Here is a 20,871-nt window from a genome sequence, read left to right as displayed (position 1 = left end):
AACCTGTTTACTGAAACTTATTTAACATAATGTATAAGTGTGAATATATCATCTTGCCTTAGTTCCTCTTAAGCTTTTTCCTTAAAGTCTTTTAAGCTCCAACTAAGCCTCAGAATACTGGAACAGTATTCCATTCCAAAGTGATATTAAACATTGAATTTCATAGAGAAAACTAATATTCTGAACCAGAGGCCATTCCTAAACACTAGGCAAGGACTTACAAGAGCTGGTCAACCGAAAAACAAACAAAAGCAGTCATTAAATGAGGAAACTATAAAGTGAAATAGAATCTGAAAAGTATTGAATTAAAATTATCCCCACTACAGGTTAAAAAAAAAGCAGCAGCCATGTCTGTTTCATCTATCAAGTAACATGAGACTTCAAAATACTTATAGAAAAACACAAAATGAAAAGCTGGTTCTCTGAAAATTAAAACTTGATAAACTTCTAGCCAGACTGATTAGCAAAAAAAGAAAGAAGGCATATATTAGTAACAGGAATGGAAGAGTGAACATCACTACAGACAAATGTACCACGGTTATATAAGATTTATTAACAGAAGCTAAGTGAAGCGTAGATAGGAACTCTCTATACTATCTATGCAACTCTTCTGTGGGTCTAAAATTATTTTTTTAAAATCCCCCAAAGAAAATTCCAGGACTAGATTTGTTCAGTCGTCAATTCTACCAAACATTTAATGAAGAAAAAATAAGAATTCTATGCAAACTCTTCTGGAAAACTAAAAAAGACAGAACTTTCCCAACTCATTATCCAGGGCCAGTATGAATCTACCACGAAAACCAGATAAAGACACAACAAGAAAAAGACATAACTATCAACCAACCAATATCCCTAATGAACATAGATGCAAAAATTCTTAACAAACTCTTAACAAATTGATTCTAACACTGTTTTAAAAGAATAATACATGATGATCAAGTAGGGTTCATATCAGGAATGCAACGATGGTTTAAAATTTCAAAATCAACATAATTCACCACATTCACAGACCAAAAAAAATGATCATCTCAATAGATACAAAATAAATCCTTGACAAAATCCAACATCAGCTAATGATAAAAATTCTTCACAAACTAGGAATAGGAGGAAACTTCCTCAACCTGATAAATCTACACACAACAACAACAACATGCAATGAAAATGAAACATAATATGAAAGATGAATGCTTCCCCTAAAGGAGATCAGGAACAAAGCAAGGATATTCCCTCTCACTACCTCTACTCAATATTGTGCTGGATGTTCTAATCAGAGCAATAAGGTAATAAAAAATAAAAGGCAAACATAGATGAGGAGGAAATAAAACTGTCTTTATTTGCAGAAAGCATAATTGTTCTATGTTGAAAATCCAGTAGGATCTATAAAAACACTACTAAAACTACTAAGTGGGTTTGGCAAGATTGTAGAATACAAGGTTAATTTACAAAATGATATTTATACTAGCAATAAGTATGACATTTTAAAATTTTGAAACACCATCTGAAATGTCATTTTTAGTAGCATCAGAAATTATGAAAATCAATGTGCAAAAATCACAAGCATTCCTATACACCAATAACAGACAAACAGAAAGCCAAATCATGAGTGAACTCCCATTCACAATTGCTTCAAAGAGAATAAAATACCTAGGAATCCAACTTACAGGGGATGTGAAGGACCTCTTCAAGGAGAACTATAAACCACTGCTCAACAAAATAAAAGAGGACACAAACAAATGGAAGAACATTCCATGCTCATGGATAGGAAGAATCAATATTGTGAAAATGGCCATACTGCCCAAGGTAATTTATAGATTCAATGCCATCCCCATCAAGCTACCAATGACTTTCTTCACAGAATTGGAAAAAACTACTTTAAAGTTCATATGGAACCAAAAAAGAGCCCGCATTGTCAAGACAATCCTAAGCCAAAAGAACAAAGTTGGAGGCGTCACGCTATCTGACTTCCAACTACACTACAAGGCTACAGTAACCAAAACAGCATGGTACTGGTACCAAAACAGAGATATAGACAAACGGAACAGAATAGTGCCCTCAGAAATAATACCAGACATCTACAACCATCTGATCTTTGACAAACCTGACAAAAACAAGAAATAGGGAAAGGATTCCCTATTTAATAAATGGTGCTGGGAAAACTGGCTAGCCATATGTAGAAAGCTGAAACTGGATCCCTTCCTTACACCTTATACAAAAATTAATTCAAGATGGATTAAAGACTTAAATGTTAAACCTAAAACCATAAACACCCTAGAAGAAAACCTACGCAATACCATTCAGGACATAGGCACGGGCAAGGACTTCATGACTAAAACACCAAAAGCAATGGCAACAAAAGCCAAAATTGACAAATGGGATCTCATTAAACTAAAGAACTTCTGCACAGCAAAAGAAACTACCATCAGAGTGAACAGGCAACCTACAGCATGGGAGAAAATTTTTACAATCTACCCATCTGACAAAGGGCTAATATCCAGAATCTACAATGAACTCAAACAAATTTACAAGAAAAAAACAAACAACCCCATCAAAAAGTAGGCAAAGGATATGAACAGACACTTCTCAAAAGAAGACATTTATGCAGCCAACAGACACATGAAAAAATGCTCATCATCACGGCCATCAGAGAAATGCAAATCAAAACCACAATGAGATACCATCTCACACCAGTTAGAATGGCGATCATTAAAAAGTCAGGAAACAACAGGTGCTAGAGAGGATGTGGAGAACAGGAACGCTTTTACACTGTTGGTGGGAGTGTAAACTAGTTCAACCATTGTGGAAGTCAGTGTGGCGATTCCTCAGGGATCTAGAACTAGAAATACCATTTGACCCAGCCATCCCATTACTGGGCATATACCCAAAGGATTATATCAAGGGAACCACCCCCAATAATTCAAAGTACGACCTTTTCTATTTTCCCTAAGTGTCGGCCGGTTTGAGAAATAAAGGCAAAGAGTACAAAAGAGAGAAATTTTAAAGCTATGTGTCCGGGGGAGACATCATGTGTCGGCAGGTTCTGTGATGCCCCCCCGACGCCGCAAAACCAGCAAGTTTTTATTAGTGATTTTCAAAGGGAGGGAGTGTACGAATAGGGTCTGGGTTATGGAGATCACATGCTTCACAAGGCAATAAAATATCACAAGGCAAATGGGGGCAGAGCAAGATCACACGACCAGGACGAAATTAAAATTGCTAATGAAGTTTTGGGCACACATTGTCATTGATAACATCTTATCAGGAGAACAGGGTTTGAGAGCAGACAACTGGTCTGACTAAAATTTACTGGGCAGGAATTTCCTCATCCTAATAGGCCTGGGAGACCAGGGCTTATTTCATCCCTTATCTTCAACATATAAGACACACATTCCCAGAGCGGCCATTTTAGAAACCTCCTCCTAGGAATGCATTCTCTTTCTCAGGGCTGTTCCTTGTTGAGAAAAAGAATTCAGCGATATTTCTCCTATTTGCTTTTGTAAGAAGAGAAATATGGCTCTGTTGTGCCCAGCTCAGACAGTCAGACCTAATGGTTATCTCCCTTGTTCCCTGAACGTTGCTGTTATCCTGTTCTTTTTTCAAGGTGCCCAGATTTCATATTGTTTAAACACACATGCTTTACAAACAATTTGTGCAGTTAACACAATCATCACAGGGTCCTGAGGTGACATACATCCTCAGCTTACGAAGATGACAGGATTAAGAGATTAAAGTAAAGACAGGCACAGAAAATCACAAGAATATTGATTGCGGAAGTGATAAATGTCCATGAAATCTTCACAATTTATGTTCAGAGACTGCAATAAAGACAGGTGTAAGAAATTATAAAAGTATTAGTTTGGGGAACTAATAAATGTCCATGAAATCTTCACAATTTATGCTCTTCTGCCATGGCTTCAGCCAGTCCCTCCATTTGGGGTCCCTGACTTCCCAAAACAGGATTATAAACCATGCTGCTATAAAGACACATGCACACATATGTTTATTGTGGCACTATTCACAATAGCAAAGACTTGGAACCAACCCAAATGTCCAACAATGATAGACTGGATTAAGAAAATGTGGCACATATACACCATGGAATACTATGCAGCCATAAAAAATGATGAGTTCATGTCCTTTGTAGGGACATGGATGAAGCTGGAAACCATCATTCTGAGCAAACTATCACAAGGACAGAAAACCAAACACCGCATGTTCTCACTCATAGGTGGGAACTGAACAATGAGAACACTTGGACACAGGGTGGGGAACATCACACACCAGGTCCTGTCGTGGGGTCGGGGGAGGGGGGAGGGATAGCATTAGGAGATATATCTAATGTAAATCATGAGTTAACTGGTGCAGCACACCAACATGGCACATGCATACATATGTAACAAACCTGCACATTGTGCACATGTACCCTAGAACTTAAAGTATAATAATAAAAACTAAAAAATAAAAAAAGAAAATAGTTAAGGATCAATTTGACAAAGAAAAAAATACAACATCTGGACACTGAAAACGACAAAACACTGCTGAGAGAAATTAAGTACCCAAATAAATAAAAAGATATACCATGTTCATGGGTCAGAAAACCAAATATTGTTAAGATGTTAATTATCCCCAAATTCATCTATAGGTTCAATATAATCTCAACCAAAATTCCAGCAGGCTTGCTGGAAACTGACAAGATGATTCTAAAATGTATATGAAAATGCTTAGAGCCTCCAATAGCCAAAAGAACTTTGAAAAGGCAGTGCAAAGTTGAAGGATATACACTACACTACCTCACAACTTACTATAAAGTTGTAGTACTCAGCATAGTGATTACTATGGTATTGATGTAAGAAAGATATATAGAGTCCAGAAATAGAGCCACACATATATGGTCAATAAATTTTTATTGTGGTAAATATATATAACATATATTTACTATTTTAACCGTTTTTAAGCATACAGTTCTGTGGCATTAAGTAATTCACTTAATGAACTATCATCACCATTCATCTCCAGAACTTTTTCATCTTGCAAAACTGAAACTCTGTCCCCTAACTTGTCATTCCCTTTTCCTCAAAGGCCCTGGCAAACACCATTCTGTGTTTCTATGAAATTGACTACTCTAGGTACCTCATATAAGTGGAATCATGCAATATTTTTCCTTTTATGACTGGCTTCTTTTACTTACCATAAAGTCTTCAAGGTTCATCCATGTTTTAGCATATGTCAGAATTTCCTTCCAAACTTTTTAAGGCTGAATAAATTCCATTTATGTATTCAATATTGAGTTCCTGGGTGTAGAGGCTTGTGCTATTAATTCTAGCTACTCTGGTAGGGGAACTGAGGCAGGAGAATCACTTGAGGTCAGGAGTTCAAGACCATCCTGGCCAACATAATGAGACCCTGTCTCAGTCAATCAATCAATCAGCAAACAATTAAAAAAACTGAGTTCCTTTTTGAGGGGTAGCTATTGCTCTAGTCTAAGGCTTTTCACCACAAGTAGCATTGTAGGCAATTTGCTCTGTGACTCTATAGAAATCTTGTCACCCATAGAAAATTATCTCCCCACATTATCTGACATTCTGCCAAAAATGATACTATTTTCTGTTACTGGATTTGCTGCTATCTATCCTGTAAGCTCTTTCTTCACTGCTTCTTGGGTTTCCATTAATTTTTTTTTTTTTTTTAGATGGAGTCTTTCTCTGTCGCCCAGGCTAGAATGTAGTGGCGCGATCTTGGCTCACTGCAACCTCTGCCTCCCAGGTTCAAGCGATTCTCCTGCCTTAGCCCCCTAAGTTGCTGGGATTACAGATGCACACCACCAGGACTGGCTAATTTTTGTATTTTTAGCAGAGACATTTCACTGTGTTGGCCAGGCTGGTCTCGAACTCCTGACCTCAGGTGATCCACCTGCCTCGGTCTCCCAAAGTGCTGGGATTACAGGCGTGAGCCACTGTGCCTGGCCAGGTTTCCGTTAATTTTTATAAAATGTTTTCACTTGGAAAAAACCCAGCCTCAACCAAAAAAAGTCACAATTTTTTTTTTTTTTTTGAGACAAAGCATCACTCTATTGCCCAAGCTGGAGTGCAGTGGTACAATCTTGGTTCACTGCAACCTCCAACTCCTGGGTTCAAGCGATTCTCCTGCCTCAGTCTCCCAAGTAGCTGGGTCTATAGGCACGTGCCACCATGCCTGGCTAATTTTTGTATTTTTAGTGCAGACGGGGTTTCACTATGTTGGCCAGGATGGTCTTGAACTCCTGACCTTGTGATCCGCCCACCTCAGCCTCCCAAAGAGGTGGGATTACAGGCGTGAGCCACTGCGCCCAGCCAAGTCACAATATTTTAACAAGGTAAGAGGTAAATGTTTCCTCTCAGGCATATATCCCTCTATATCAATCCCCAGAGAAAACTCCCACAACAATGTTGTCCTTCCTGACTTGCCAAATATAAACCTAGACCTGTCTGAGAGCTCTTTCTAATCATAACTACAAAGGATTGATCAGGTCAACTAATTTTTCATGAGATACCAAGGTAATTCAGTGGGAAAAGGATGATCTTTCTTTTTTTTTTTTTTTAATACTTTAAGTTTTAGGGTACATGTGCACAATGTGCAGGTTAGTTACATATGTATATATGTGCCATGCTGGTGTGCTGCACCCATTAACTCATCATTTAGCATTAGGTATATCTCCTAATGCTATCCCTCCCCCCTCCCCCCACCCCACAACAGTCCCAGAGTGTGATGTTCCCCTTCCTGTGTCCATGTGTTCTCATTGTTCAATTCCCATCTATGAGTGAGAACATGTGATGTTTGGTTTTTTGTCCTTGCGATAGTTTACTGAGAATGATGATTTTCAATTTCATCCACGTCCCTACAAAGGACATGAACTCATCATTTTTTATGGCTGCATAGTATTCCATGGTGTATATGTGCCACATTTTCTTAATCCAGTCTATCATTGTTGGACATTTGGGTTGGTTCCAAGTCTTTGCTATTGTGAATAGTGCCACAATAAACATACGTGTGCATGTGTCTTTATAGCAGCATGATTTATACTCCTTTGGGTATATACCCAGTAATGGGATGGCTGGGTCAAATGGTATTTCTAGTTCTAGATCCCTGAGGAATCGCCACACTGACTTCCACAATGGTTGAACTAGTTTACAGTTCCACCAACCGAGTAAAAGTGTTCCTATTTCTCCACATCCTCTCCAGCACCTGTTGTTTCCTGACTTTTTAATGATTGCCATTCTAACTGGTGTGAGATGGTATCTCATCGTGATTTTGATTTGCATTTCTCTGATGGCCAGTGATGATGAGCATTTTTTCATGTGTCTTTTGGCTGCATAAATGTCTTCTTTTGAGAAGTGTCTGTTCATATCCTTTGCCCACTTTTTGATGGGGTTGTTTGTTTTTTTCTTGTAAATTTGTTGGAGTTCATTGTAGATTCTGGATATTAGCCCTTTGTCAGATGAGTAGGTTGCAAAAATTTTCTCCCATTTTGTAGGTTGCCTGTTCACTCTGATGGTAGTTTCTTTTGCTGTGCAGAAGCTCTTGAGTTTAATTAGATCCCATTTGTCAATTTTGGCTTTTGTTGCCATTGCTTTTGGTGTTTTAGACATGAAGTCCTTGCCCATGCCTATGTCCTGAATGGTAATGCCTAGGTTTTCTTCTAGGGTTTTTATGGTTTTAGGTCTAACGTTTAAGTCTTTAATCCATCTTGAATTAATTTTTGTATAAGGTGTAAGGAAGGGATCCAGTTTCAGCTTCCTACATATGGCTAGCCAGTTTTCCCAGCACCATTTATTAAACAGGGAATCCTTTCCCTATTTCTTGTTTTTCTCAGGTTTGTCAAACATCAGATAGTTGTAGATATGCGGCGTTATTTCTGAGGGCTCTGTTCCGTTCCATTGATCCATGTCTCTGTTTTGGTACCAGTACCATGCTGTTTTGGTTACTGTAGCCTTGTAGTATAGTTTGCAGTCAGGTAGCGTGACGCCTCCAGCTTTGTTCTTTTGGCTTAGGATTGACTTGGCAATCCGGGCTCCTTTTTGGTTCCATATGAACTTTAAAGTAGTTTTTTCCAATTCTGTGAAGAAAGTCATTGGTAGCTTGATGGGGATGGCATTGAATCTATAAATTACCTTGGGTAGTATGGCCATTTTCACGACATTGATTCTTCCTACCCATGAGCATGGAATGTTCTTCCATTTGTTTGTATCCTCTTTTATTTCATTGAGCAGTGGTTTGTAGTTCTCCCTGAAGAGGTCCTTCACATCCCTTGTAAGTTGGATTCCTAAGTATTTTATTCTCTTTGAAGCAATTGTGAATGGGAGTTCACTCATGATTTGGCTTTCTGTTTGTTATTGGTGTATAAGAATGCTTGTGATTTTTGTACATTGATTTTGTAACCTGAGACTTTGCTGAAGTTGCTTATCAGCTTAAGGAGATTTTGGGCTGAGACAATGGGGTTTTCTAGATATACAATCATGTCATCTGCAAACAGGGACAATTTGACTTCCTCTTTTCCTAATTGAATACCCTTTATTTCCTTCTCCTGCCTAATTGCCTTGGCCAGAACTTCCAGCACTATGTTGAATAGGAGTGGTGAGAGAGGGCATCCCTGTCTTGTGCCAGTTTTCAAAGGGAATGCTTCCAGTTTTTGCCCATTCAGTATGATATTGGCTGTGGGTTTGTCATAGATAGCTCTTATTATTTTGACTTACGTCCCATCAATACCTAATTTATTGAGAGTTTTTAGCATGAAGTGTTGTTGAATTTTGTCAAAGGCCTTTTCTGCATCTATTGAGATAATCATGTGGTTTTTGTCTTTGGTTCTGTTTATATGCTGGATTACATTTATTGATTTGCGTATATTGAACCAGCCTTGCATCCCAGGGATGAAACCCACTTGATCATAGTGGATAAGCTTTTTGATGTGCTGCTGGATTCTGTTTGCCAGTATTTTATTGAGGATTTTTGCATCAATGTTCATCAAGGATATTGGTCTAAAATTCTCTTTTTTGGTTGTGTGTCTGCCCGGCTTTGGTATCAGGATGATGCTGGCCTCATAAAATGAGTTAGGAAGGATTCCCTCTTTTTCTATTGATTGGAATAGTTTCAGAAGGAATGGTACCAGTTCCTCCTTGTACCTCTGGTAGAATTCAGCTGTGAATCCATCTGGTCCTGGACTCTTTTTGGTTGGTAAGGTATTGATTATTGCCACAATTTCAGATCCTGTTATTGGTCTATTCAGAGATTCAACTTCTTCCTGGTTTAGTCTTGAGAGAGTGTATGTGTCGAGGAATTTATCCATTTCTTCTAGATTTTCTAGTTTATTTGCGTAGAGGTGTTTGTAGTATTCCCTGATGGTAGTTTGAATTTCTGTGGGATCAGTGGTGATATCCCCTTTATCATTTTTTATTGCATCTATTTGATTCTTCTCTCTTTTTTTCTTTATTAGTCTTGCTAGCAGTCTATCAATTTTGTTGATCCTTTCAACAAACCAGCTCCTGGATTCATTAATTTTTTGAAGCGTTTTTTGTGTCTCTATTTCCTTCAATTCTGCTCTGATTTTAGTTATTTCTTGCCTTCTGCTAGCTTTTGAATGTGTTTGCTCTTGCTTTTCTAGTTCTTTTAGTTGCGATGTTAGGGTGTCAATTTTGGATCTTTCCTGCTTTCTCTTGTGGGCATCTAGTGCTATAAATTTCCCTCTACACACTGCTTTGAATGTGTCCCAGAGATTCCAGTATGTTGTGTTTTGTTCTCGTTGGTTTCAAAGAACATCTTTATTTCTGCCTTCATTTCGTTATGTACCCAGTAGTCATTCAGGAGCAGGTTGTTCAGTTTCCATGTAGTTGAGCGGTTTTCAGTGAGTTTCTTAATCCTGAGTTCTAGCTTGATTGCACTCTGGTCTGATAGACAGTTTGTTATAATTTCTGTTCTTTTACATTTGCTGAGGAGAGCTTTACTTCCAACTATGTGGTCAATTCTGGAATAGGTGTGGTGTGGTGCTGAAAAACATGTATATTCTCTTGATTTGGGGTGGAGAGTTCTGTAGATGTCTATTAGGTCGGCTTGGTGCAGAGCTGAGTTCAATTCCTGGGTATCCTTTTTAACTTTCTCTCTTGTTGATCTATCTAATGCTGACAGTGGGGTGTTAAAGTCTCCCATTATTATTGTGTGGGAGTCTAAGTCTCTTTGTAGGTCACTCAGGACTTGCTTTATGAATCTGGGTGCTCCTGTATTAGGTGCATATATATTTAGGATAGTTAGCTCTTCTTGTTGAATTGATCCCTTTACCATTATGTAATGGCCTTCTTTGTCTCTTTTGATCTTTGTTGGTTTAAAGTCTGTTTTATCAGAGACTAGGATGGCAACCCCTGCCTTTTTGTGTTTTCCATTTGCTTGGTAGATCTTCCTCCATCCTTTTATTTAGAGCCTATGTGTGTCTCTGCACGTGGGATGGGTTTCCTGAATACAGCACACTGATGGGTCTTGACTCTTTATCCAATTTGCCAGTCTGTGTCTTTTAATTGGAGCATTTAGTCCATTTACATTTAAAGTTAATATTGTTATGTGTGAATTTGATCCTGTCATTATGATGTTAGCTGGTTATTTTGCTCGTTAGTTGACGCAGTTTCTTCCTAGTCTCGATGGTCTTTACATTTTGGCATGATTTTGCAGTGGCTGGTACCGGTTGTGCCTTTCCATGTTTAGTGCTTCCTTCAGGAGCTCTTTTAGGGCAGGCCTGGTGGTGACAAAATCTCTCAACATTTGCTTCTCTGTATTTTATTTCTCCTTCACTTATGAAGCTTAGTTTGGCTGGATATGAAATTCTGGGTTGAAAATTCTTTTCTTTAAGAATGTTGAATATTGGCCCCCACTCTCTTCTGGCTTGTAGAGTTTCTGCTGAGAGATCCGCTGTTAGTCTGATGGGCTTCCCTTTGTGGGTAACCCGAGCTGTCTCTCTGGCTGCCCTTAACATTTTTTCCTTCATTTCAACTTTGGTGAATCTGACAATTATGTGTCTTGGAGTTGCTCTTCTCGAGGAGTATCTTTGTGGCGTTCTCTGTATTTCCTGAATCTGAATGTTGGCCTGCCTTGCTAGATTGGGGAAGTTCTCCTGGATAATATCCTGCAGAGTGTTTTCCAACTTGGTTCCATTCTCCCTGTCACTTTCAAGTACACCATTCAGACGCAGATTTGGTCTTTTCACATAGTCCCATATTTCTTGGAGGTTTTGTTCGTTTCTTTTTATTCTTTTTTCTCTAAACTTCCCTTCTCGCTTCATTTCATTTATTTCATCTTCCATCACTGATACCCTTTCTTCCAGTTGATCGCATCAGCTCCTGAGGCTTCTGCATTCTTCACGTAGTTCTTGAGCCTTGGCTTTCAGCTCCATCAGCTCCTTTAAGGACTTCTCTGTATTGGTTATTCTAGTTATACATTTGTCTAAAGTTTTTTGAAAGTTTTCAACTTCTTTGCCTTTGGTTTGAATTTCCTCCTGTAGCTCGGAGTAGTTTGATCATCTGAAGCCTTCTTCTCTCAACTCGTCAAAGTCATTCTCCGTCCAGCTTTGTTCCATTGCTGGTGAGGAACTGCGTTCTTTTGGAGGAGGAGAGGCACTCTGCTTTTTAGAGTTTCCAGTTTTTCTGCTCTGTTTTTTCCCCATCTTTGTGGTTTTATCTACTTTTGGTCTTTGATGATGGTAATATACAGATGGGTTTTTGGTGTGGATGTCCTTTCTGTTTGTTAGTTTCCTTCTAACAGACAGGACCCTCCGCTTCAGGTCAGTTGGAGTTTGCTAGAGGTCCACTCCAGACCCTGTTTGCCTGGGTATCAGCAGCGGTGTCTGCAGAACCACGGAATTTCGTGATCTGCGAATGCTGCTGTCTGATCGTTCCTCTGGAAGTTTTGTCTCAGAGGAGTACCCGGCCATGTGAGGTGTCAGTCTGCCCCTACTGGGGGGTGCCTCCCAGTTAGGCTGCTCCGGGGTCCGGGGTCAGGGACCCACTTGAGGAGGCAGTCTGCCCGTTCTCAGATCTCCAGCTGTGTGCTGCGAGAACCACTGCTCTCCTCAAAGCTGTCAGACAGGGACGTTTAAGTCTGCAGAGGTTACTGCTGTCTTTTTGTCTGTCTGTGCCCTGCCCCCAGAGGTGGAGCCTACAGAGGCAGGCAGGCCTCCTTGAGCTGTGGTGGGCTCCACCCAGTTTGGGCTTCCTGGCTGCTTTGTTTACCTAAGCAAGCCTGGGCAATGGCAGGCGCCCCTCCCCCAGTCTCGCTGCCGCCTTGCTGTTTGATATCAGACTGCTGTGCTAGCAATCAGCCAGACTCCGTGGGTGTAGGACCCTCCGAGCCAGGTGCAGGCTATAATCTCCCGGTGCGCTGTTTCCTAAGCCCGTCAGAAAAGCACAGTATTCGGGTGGGAGTGGCCCGATTTTCCAGGTGCCGTCTGTCACCCCTGGAAAGGGAACTCCCTGACCCCTTGTGCTTCCTGAGTGAGGCAATGCCTCGCCCTGCTTCGGCTGGTGCACGGTGTGCTGCACCTACTGTCCTGCGCCCACTGTCTGGCACTCCCTAGTGAGATGAACCTGGTACATCAGATGGAAATGCAGAAATCACCCGTCTTCTGTGTCGCTCACGCTGGGAGCTGTAGACCGGAGCTGTTCCTATTCGGCCATCTTGGCTCCTCCCCCAGGATGATCTTTTTATGAAATTACAAGGAAACAGTTGGATGGCCATATTCCCCTAGTTTCATCCTTACCTCAAATATATACAAAAATTAACTTAAAAGGGATTGTAGGCCTAAATGTAAAAGTCAAAACTATAAAACTCCTAGAAGAAAGTACAGGTAAAAATCTTAGTGACCTTGAGTTTGGGAAAGATTTCTTATATATGAAAAAAATAGCAAAAACAATAGGAAAAAAAATTCAATAAACTGATGCCATCAAAATCAAAATTTTAATCTTCAAAAGATACTATTACAAAATGAAAGGGTTAAGTTATAGATTTGTAGTTAATATTTACAGAACACATATCTGACAGAAAACTTGTATCTTGAATATATAAAAACTCTTGGCCAGGCACAGTGGCTCATCCCTGTAATCCCAGCACTTTGGGAGGCTGAGGTGGGAGGATCAGTTGAGGCCAGGAATTTGAGACCAGCCTGGGAAACAAAGTGAGACCTCATCTCTGCAAAATATAAATAAATATAATAATTAGTTGGGTGTGATGGCACACACCCATAGTCCCAGCTACTTGGGAGGCTGAGGCGAGAAGATCATTTGAGCCTAGGAGTTTGAAGCTGTGGTGAGCCAAGACTGAGCCAGGACACTCTACCAACCTGGGCAAGAGTAATACCTTGTCTCAAAAACAAAAAAAAAAAGCAAAAAAAAAACACAACTCAATGAGAAAAATTTTCAAATGGGCAAGATTTGAACACATACTTCACCAAAGAAGGTATGAGGATGAAAAATAAGCACACTAATAGATGTTCAACATCATATGTCATTAAGGAAATGCAAATTAAAACCACAACAAGATACCACTACACATCCACTAGAATGGCTAGAACGAAAGAGGCTGAAAAAGACTGACCATATGTAGTGTTGATGAGGATATGGAGCAACTGGAATTCTCATACAATGCTGGTGACAATATAAAATGGTGCAACCACTTTGGAAAACAATTGTAAACTTACACCAGCCATTCTACTCCTAGGTATTTTTATTTCCAAGGAAATAATAGCATATATCCACACAAAAACCTGCACACAAATGTTTATAACAGCTTTATATGTAAAAGCCAAAAAGTAGAAACAACCCAAAAATCCACACACATAAGTGAATGCATAAACGAACTGCAGCATCATACAATGGACTACTACTCAGAAAATTAAAAAACCCAACTATTAACACATGGATGAATCTCAAAAACCATGCTGAATAAAGCCAGGTTTTAAAAAGGGGGCATATTGCATGATTTCATTTATAAAAAATTTTAGAAATACAAACTACAGTGACAGAAAGCAGAGCACTGGTTGCCTAGGGACTGGGAGACCAATGGATTATCAAGGGTTATAAGGAAACTTGCAGGGTGACAGATGGTTCATTATTTGATTTTGGTGATGATGTCACAGGTATATGGTACAGTAAGCTCTCTCTCACCCATGGTTTTGCTTTCCACAGTTTCAGTTACCCATGGTCAACTGCAGTCCGAAAATATTAAATGGAAAATTCCAGAAATAAACAATTCATAAGTTTTAAATTGTGCACCATTCTGAGTAGCATGATGAAACCTCACATTGCCCCGCTTTGTCCCACCTGAAATGTGAATCACCCCTTTGTCCTGCGTATCCACATTGTATATACTACCCATCCCTTTAGTTATCAACATCTTCTTGGCTTCATGATCCAAGGTCACCTGAAATAGATGATTCTCCTTCTGACATATCATCAGAGGTCAATAGTATCTAACATTATGTCACAATGTGTATATCCTTCACCTCACTTCATCTCATCATCTAGGCATTTTATTATATCACATCATCACAAGAAGAAGGGTGAGTATAGTATGATATTTCAAGAGAGAGACAGGGAGAGACCATATTCACCAAAGTTTTATTATACTATATTGTTATAAGTGTTCTATTATTAGCTATTGCTGTTAATCTCTTACAGTGCCTAATTTATAAATTAAACTTTATGATAGGTATGTATGTATAGGAAAAAATATATATATATATGTTTTGCTACTCTCTGTGTTTTCACATATCCACTGGGGGACCTTGGAAGGTATCTCTCAAATATAAGGGAGACTACTGCACGTCTGTCAAAATGTATACAGTATATTTTAGATATATGCATGTATTGTATGTCAATTACACCCTAATAAAGCTGTAAAAAAAACTTACAGAAAAAAGTCCTCTTCTTCATCTGAATCATCTTCCAAAAGATTTCTCTGTCAAAAAAAGAAAAAGACTTGAGTTTTCAGATTCAGAGGGCTTATAAAATGTCACAGAGGAGTAATGAAATAAGTCCTATACTAGTGAAATTTCTTAACTCCAAGTGTCCATAAAGAGGGAAAAGTAATTACATATCCTTGACTGGAAGCTAAAAGATGTGGGACAACATTTATAGACTTTGCAAAGAAAATGCTCATAATTATAGAATCCTATAACTGACTAAAAAAGGTAGAAAGGTCACTGAAGCTGGTATGGGAGTGAGGAACTGCAGGTAGTCAGGAGGGAGCAAGTCCCGTCTCCTTCCTTCTGACTGCCAGTGTCTGTCTATTGGCAGAACTTAGGGAACCAGGTGGAAAGAAGAAATACAGTTTGTGGATTCCAATTGCAGCATCAGAAAAGAGTATAGAGGGAGTTTGGAGCTGAGGACAAGGGCTTAAAAATGGGCATGTTCTACTTTTTAGCTACTCTACCCACAAACTGCCCCCTAAACAAATTTGAACTTCCAAACAAAAGCAACCTTAGACTTTTATAACATACAACAATTTTCCTTAAAATGAGGACAGTCTCACCTTCTCCCCAAAAGGGGTGGGTATAAAGTCCAAAAGGTGACTAAAGAAGAGCAAAACCCAGACCTTTTCAGACACACAACAACTCAAATAGTATACAAGTTAAGAATCCCTTATCCTAAATGCTTGGGACCAGAAGTATTTCAAATTTTGGATTTTAGAATACTTGCATATATATAAGGAAATACCTTGGGGATGGGACCGAAGTCTCAACACAAAATTCATTATGCTTCATAAAGACCTTGAATTTCAAATATAGCTTATATACATGGCCTAAGGGTAATTTCACACAATATTTTTTAATACTTTTGTGCATGAAACAAAGTTTTGACTGCGTTTTGACTGCAACCCATCACATGAGGTCAGGTGTGGAATTTTCCATTGTGGCATCATGCTGGTACTTAAAAAGTTTCAGATTTGGGAGCATTTTGGATTTTCAGATTAGGGATGCTCAAACTGTACCACTTGCTATAGGCAGAATAATAGCTCCCCAAAGATGTTCATTTCCTAATCACAAAAACCTGTTTTTTTGTTTTATTTTGTTTGGTTTGAGATGGAGTCTTGCTCTGTCGCACAGGCTGGAGTGCAGTGGCGCAATCTCGGCTCACTGCAACCTCCACCTCCTGGGTTCAAGTGATTCTCCTGCCTTAGCCTCCCAAGTAGCTGGGACTACAGGCGCATGCCACCACGCCTGGCTAATACAGTCACCAAAACCTGTGAATGTGTTACCTTGCATGGTAAAAGGGACTTTGCAGATGTGATTACGGATCTTGAGAAGAAAAGATCATTATGAATTATTCATATGGGCCCAATGCAGAGAGGGGGAGAGAGAGAGAGACAGACAGAGACAGACAGACATTACACTAAGGGTTTTGAAGACACAGGAAGGGGCATGAGCCTAAAAAGGTAAACAGCCTCTAGGAGCTAGGAAAAGCAAGAAAACAGTTTCTTCCCTAAAGCCTCCAGAAAGAACACAGCCCTACTGGCACCTTGATTTTAGCCCTATAAGCTCATTTTAGACTTCTGGTCACCAGAACCATAAGACAATAAATTTGTGTTGTTTTAAGTGTGTGGTAATTTGTAGTAGTAGCAATGGGAAACTAATATACTACCCATGTACTTTTTCTGAGGAAATTCCTCAAGGAATTACACCAGCCAAAAAGAAAATGAAATCAAAACAAAGACCTTAAGACTGAGATGGATGATACAATCAATGAATCTAATACAATGTGTGGTCAAATCTAAATAGCTGATGATAATGTGACTGTAAACAATAAGTTAAAGCTTTTGAAAAAAATACATATTATATAGAAAAGCTTAAAAAGAATCTAAAACTTTTCCAACAAAGCCCAGAAGCTGGGAGTGGGAGAGTAAAGTGAAGAAGTGAAAGCATTGCCAATATGCTCATCTTGATGAGGAGTGGAATGGAGGAAGGGGGAACAGGACTAGAATTAAAAAGTAAAACAATGGAAGGGGCTTAGTTTTTGGTATGTTAACAGAGAACACAGATTAACACTACCATTAAAATATAAAGTTAGTAACAAAAGAGAGGGAAGGAGGGGGAAAGGGAGTAAAGTATTTAAACTGTGGTTTAGATATGGTGGTTCTGGGGGCAAGGAGGGAGATGAGTAAAAATAATCAATCTAGCATAAGGGAAGGCATAAGGGAATCTACCATAAGAAAAAGCATAAGAGAAAAGGAAAATATAAGAAATACAATGAATATCACTATATCTATGTATAATATATGACATATACTAAAGAGTAAAAAAATGAAAGAAGGATGTATTTGGCCGGGCACAGTGGCTCACGCCTGTAATCCCAGCACTTTGGGAGGCCCAGGCGGGTGGATCACGAGGTCAGGAGATCGAGACCATCCTGGCTAACATGGTGAAACTCTGTCTGTACTAAAAATACAAAAAAAAAAAAAAAAAAAAAAAAAGAAGGATGTATTCAATATTCATTTAACAAGTATTTTTGGGTATCTTTTACATGCTTCTATGTGCACTGTTCTAAGTACTAAGCACCGGTTTTGAACAAAACGAATTCTGAGCTCTCACAGAAAAACAGGATTGCAATTGAACAATGAGAACACATGGACACAGGAAGGGAAACATCACACACCGGGGCCTGTTGTGGGGTGGGAAGAAGGGGGAGGGATAGCATTAGGAGATATACCTAATGTTAAATGACGAGTTAATGGGTGCAGCACACCAACATGGCACATGTATGCATATGTAACTAACCTGCACGTTGTGCACATGTACCCTAAAACTTAAAGTATAATAAAAAAAAAACAAAAACAGGATTGCGACAAATGCTATGCAGAGAATTAAAACAGTGATGGGACAGAAAGTGATGGGGTGACTACATGAGATTAGGCTGTCATAAAAAATCACTCTGAAGAGGTAAAATTTAAGCTGAGATCCAAATAACAAAGAGCCAGCCAAAGATCAGGGTGAAGAGCATTCATTGCTGCAGGACTAGATGGCTGGCACAGAAAAAGTCCAAGTGTATTAGTTATTCACAATAAATGTGACTGGTTTGAATGTCCCTATTTAATAACAAAAACTATATGTGATTAGGGTTCAAAAAAATCCTAGCCCATATCTGTTTGCAAGAAATTCACCTAAAACAAATACCAAATAAAGGATGGGGAAAAGCGGGGATAGAAAAGAAGTATCAGCAAATTCTAACAAAAAGAATGTTACAGTTAGCAATATAAAGAGGAATTTTAGGACAAAGTATTAAACAATCAAATAAGATGATTTTACAATAATAAAATATACAATCCATCAAGAAGATTTAATAGCAACGAATATTTAAATACCTAATAATATAGCTTAAAGTATCTAAAACAAAAGCTGCGCAAATTATGAGAAACAGTTACATCAAAATCATAGGGAGGATTTAACATACCCTTCAGAGATGGAGAAGCCAAACACACAAAAAAAATCTAGAACTTTGAAACTAAACAGCAAATTTTATTTTATTTTCCTTTATGGGTAAGCCATAAAGGATATTTAATAAATTCCAAAAAATAGAAATTACACAAGTCATATTCTCTGACCATAATGCGATGGAAAAAGGAAGTTTTAAAATACTCTTCTCAGCTGGGTGCAGTGGCTCACACCTGTAATCCCAGCACTTTGGGAGGCCAAAGTGGGGGGATCGCTTGAGTCCAGGAGTTTAAGCCCAGCATGGGCAACATAGCAAGACCATGTCTCTATGAAAAAAAAAAAAAAAAAATTAGCCAGGCATGGTGGCTCATGCCTGTAGTCCTAGCTATTCAGTAGGCTGAGATGGGAGGATCTTTTGAGCCCAGGAATTTGAGGTTAGAGTGAGCTATGATCATGTCACTGCACCCCAACCTGGGTGACAAAAGGAGACCCTGTAGCAAAAAACCTCACAAAAAACAAAAACACTCTTCTCATGAACTTTTATGTTAAAATGTAAATAAAGGTGATTAGACTATTTTGAAATGAAAGACACTGGGAAGATCACAGGTCAAAATCTACAGAGTATGGCCACAGCAGTACTTAAAGGAAAATGGGACCTTAGATATATTTTGTTATGAAATCACAAAGATTGAAAATATATAAAATAAATAGTTAACTCTTAAGATGGGTAAGTCATTCCTAAACAACACACAACTCTAGAAGTCTGAAAGAAAAAGATTAACATATTTGATTATATAAAAATTTAAAACTTGAACATAAGACATCAAAAACAAGGTTAAAAAACAAGCAACAGACTGGGAAAAAACATCTGCAGTATCCTTTAAGACAAAAGACCTGATGTCTGTATTATATAAAAAGCTTTGACAAACTAGTAAGAAAAAGAGACATTATAGAAAAACAAAGAATAGAAATAGATAATTCCCAATAGAAGAAATGGCCAATGACCACATGAAATGTTCAAAACCAATTAATATTCAAGGAAATGCATTAGGTCATTTTTTAAATAAATATTTCTTGAGTAATATTCTAGCTAACAAGTAACAGACAAGCATTACATTTATAATATAATGCATTTGGTTTATGGCCAGGCATGGTGGCTCACGCCTGTAATCCCGGCACTTTGGGAAGATGAGGAGGGAGGATCACTTGAGCCCCGGAGTTCGAAACCAGCCTGGGCAATATGGTGAAACCTCATCTCTACAAAAAAAAGAAAAAAAAAAAAATCAGGCGTGGTGGTGTATGCCTGTAGTACCAGCTACTCTGGAGGCTACTTGGGGGGATTGCTTGAGCCCAGGAGGAGGCTGCAGAACCATGATCATGCCACTGCATTCCAGCCTGGATGACAAAGCCAGACCCTGTCTCAAAATAATAATGATAATAGTAATAGTAATAATTTATTTGGTTTAGAGGATAATGATACTAAAGATATGTTTACTATAATTGTACACTGAGAAACACACATGAAAACCAATGCCTTTTCATACATTCATTGAATAAACACAAGTGGTAGGGATACAGTGTCAAAAAAGAATAATAGGACACAGTGAGATAATATTTCATACCCACTAGACAGATAACAATAAGTGTTGGTGAGGATGTGGAGAAATTGGAATCATCATACATTGCTGGTGAGAATGTAAAAATTGTACAACCACTTTGAAAAACAGCTGGGCAGTTCTTCAGAAGGCCGAACAGAGAGTTACTACAATACTCAGCAATTCTACCTTTAGGTATACACCAAAGAGAAATAAAAACATGCTCAAACAAAAACTTGTATGCTAATGCTCATAGCAGTAGTATTTAAAATAGCCAAAAGTAGAAAAAAACCCAAATATCTATGAACTGATAAATGGGCAAGCCAAATGTGTTATATCAATATAAGGGAATATTATTTAGCAATGAAAAGGAATGAAGATCTCCCAGCACTTTGGGAGGCCGAGGTGGGCGAATCACCTGAGGTCAGGAGTTCGAGACTAGCCTGGCCAACATGGTGGAACCCCATCTCTACTAAAAATACAAAAATTAGCTGGGCGTGGTGGTGCATGCCTGTAATCCCAACTACTTGGGAGGCTGAGGCAGGAAAATCACTTGAACCCAGGAGGTGGAGGTTGCAGTGAGCCGAGATCGCAGCATTGGACTCCAGCCTGGGCAACAGAGGGAGACTCCGTCTCAAAAAAAAAAAAAAAAAAAAAAGAATGAAGCACTGATATGCACTACAACATTGATGAATCTTAAAAACATTATGCTAAGTCAAAGAAGCCAGTCACAAAAGGCTATATGTTATATGATTCCATTTATAGAAAACGTCCAGAATAGACAAATCTATAGGAGTGCAGTTGCTTAGAGGCTGAGGGGATAAAGAAAATGGGAGATGACTGCAA

At 38.8% G+C, this 20,871-nt stretch overlaps 1 protein-coding gene across 5 annotated transcripts in view; it reads right to left on the bottom strand.

Moving 5' to 3' along the window:
* Positions 1–20,871, bottom strand: part of VAMP4 (vesicle associated membrane protein 4) — a 49,076-nt gene that overhangs the window by 20,066 nt on the left and 8,139 nt on the right. For all 5 annotated transcript variants that reach the window (XR_002912223.3, XR_010141020.1, XR_002912225.3 and 2 more), the window contains exon 3: positions 14,915–14,961. Coding sequence is in view for 2 of the 5 variants with exons in the window: in XM_063726462.1 (XP_063582532.1) it covers positions 14,915–14,961 (47 nt within the window). In the remaining 3 variants the exon portion in view is untranslated. The remainder of the gene's footprint in view (positions 1–14,914; positions 14,962–20,871) is intronic.

The sequence above is a fragment of the Pongo abelii genome, chromosome 1 (genome assembly GCF_028885655.2).
Source record: "Pongo abelii isolate AG06213 chromosome 1, NHGRI_mPonAbe1-v2.0_pri, whole genome shotgun sequence".
Classification (NCBI taxonomy): Eukaryota; Metazoa; Chordata; class Mammalia; order Primates; family Hominidae; genus Pongo; species Pongo abelii.
Note: the sequence above shows the minus strand (reverse complement) of the source record. Positions and strands in the feature narration are given on the sequence as shown.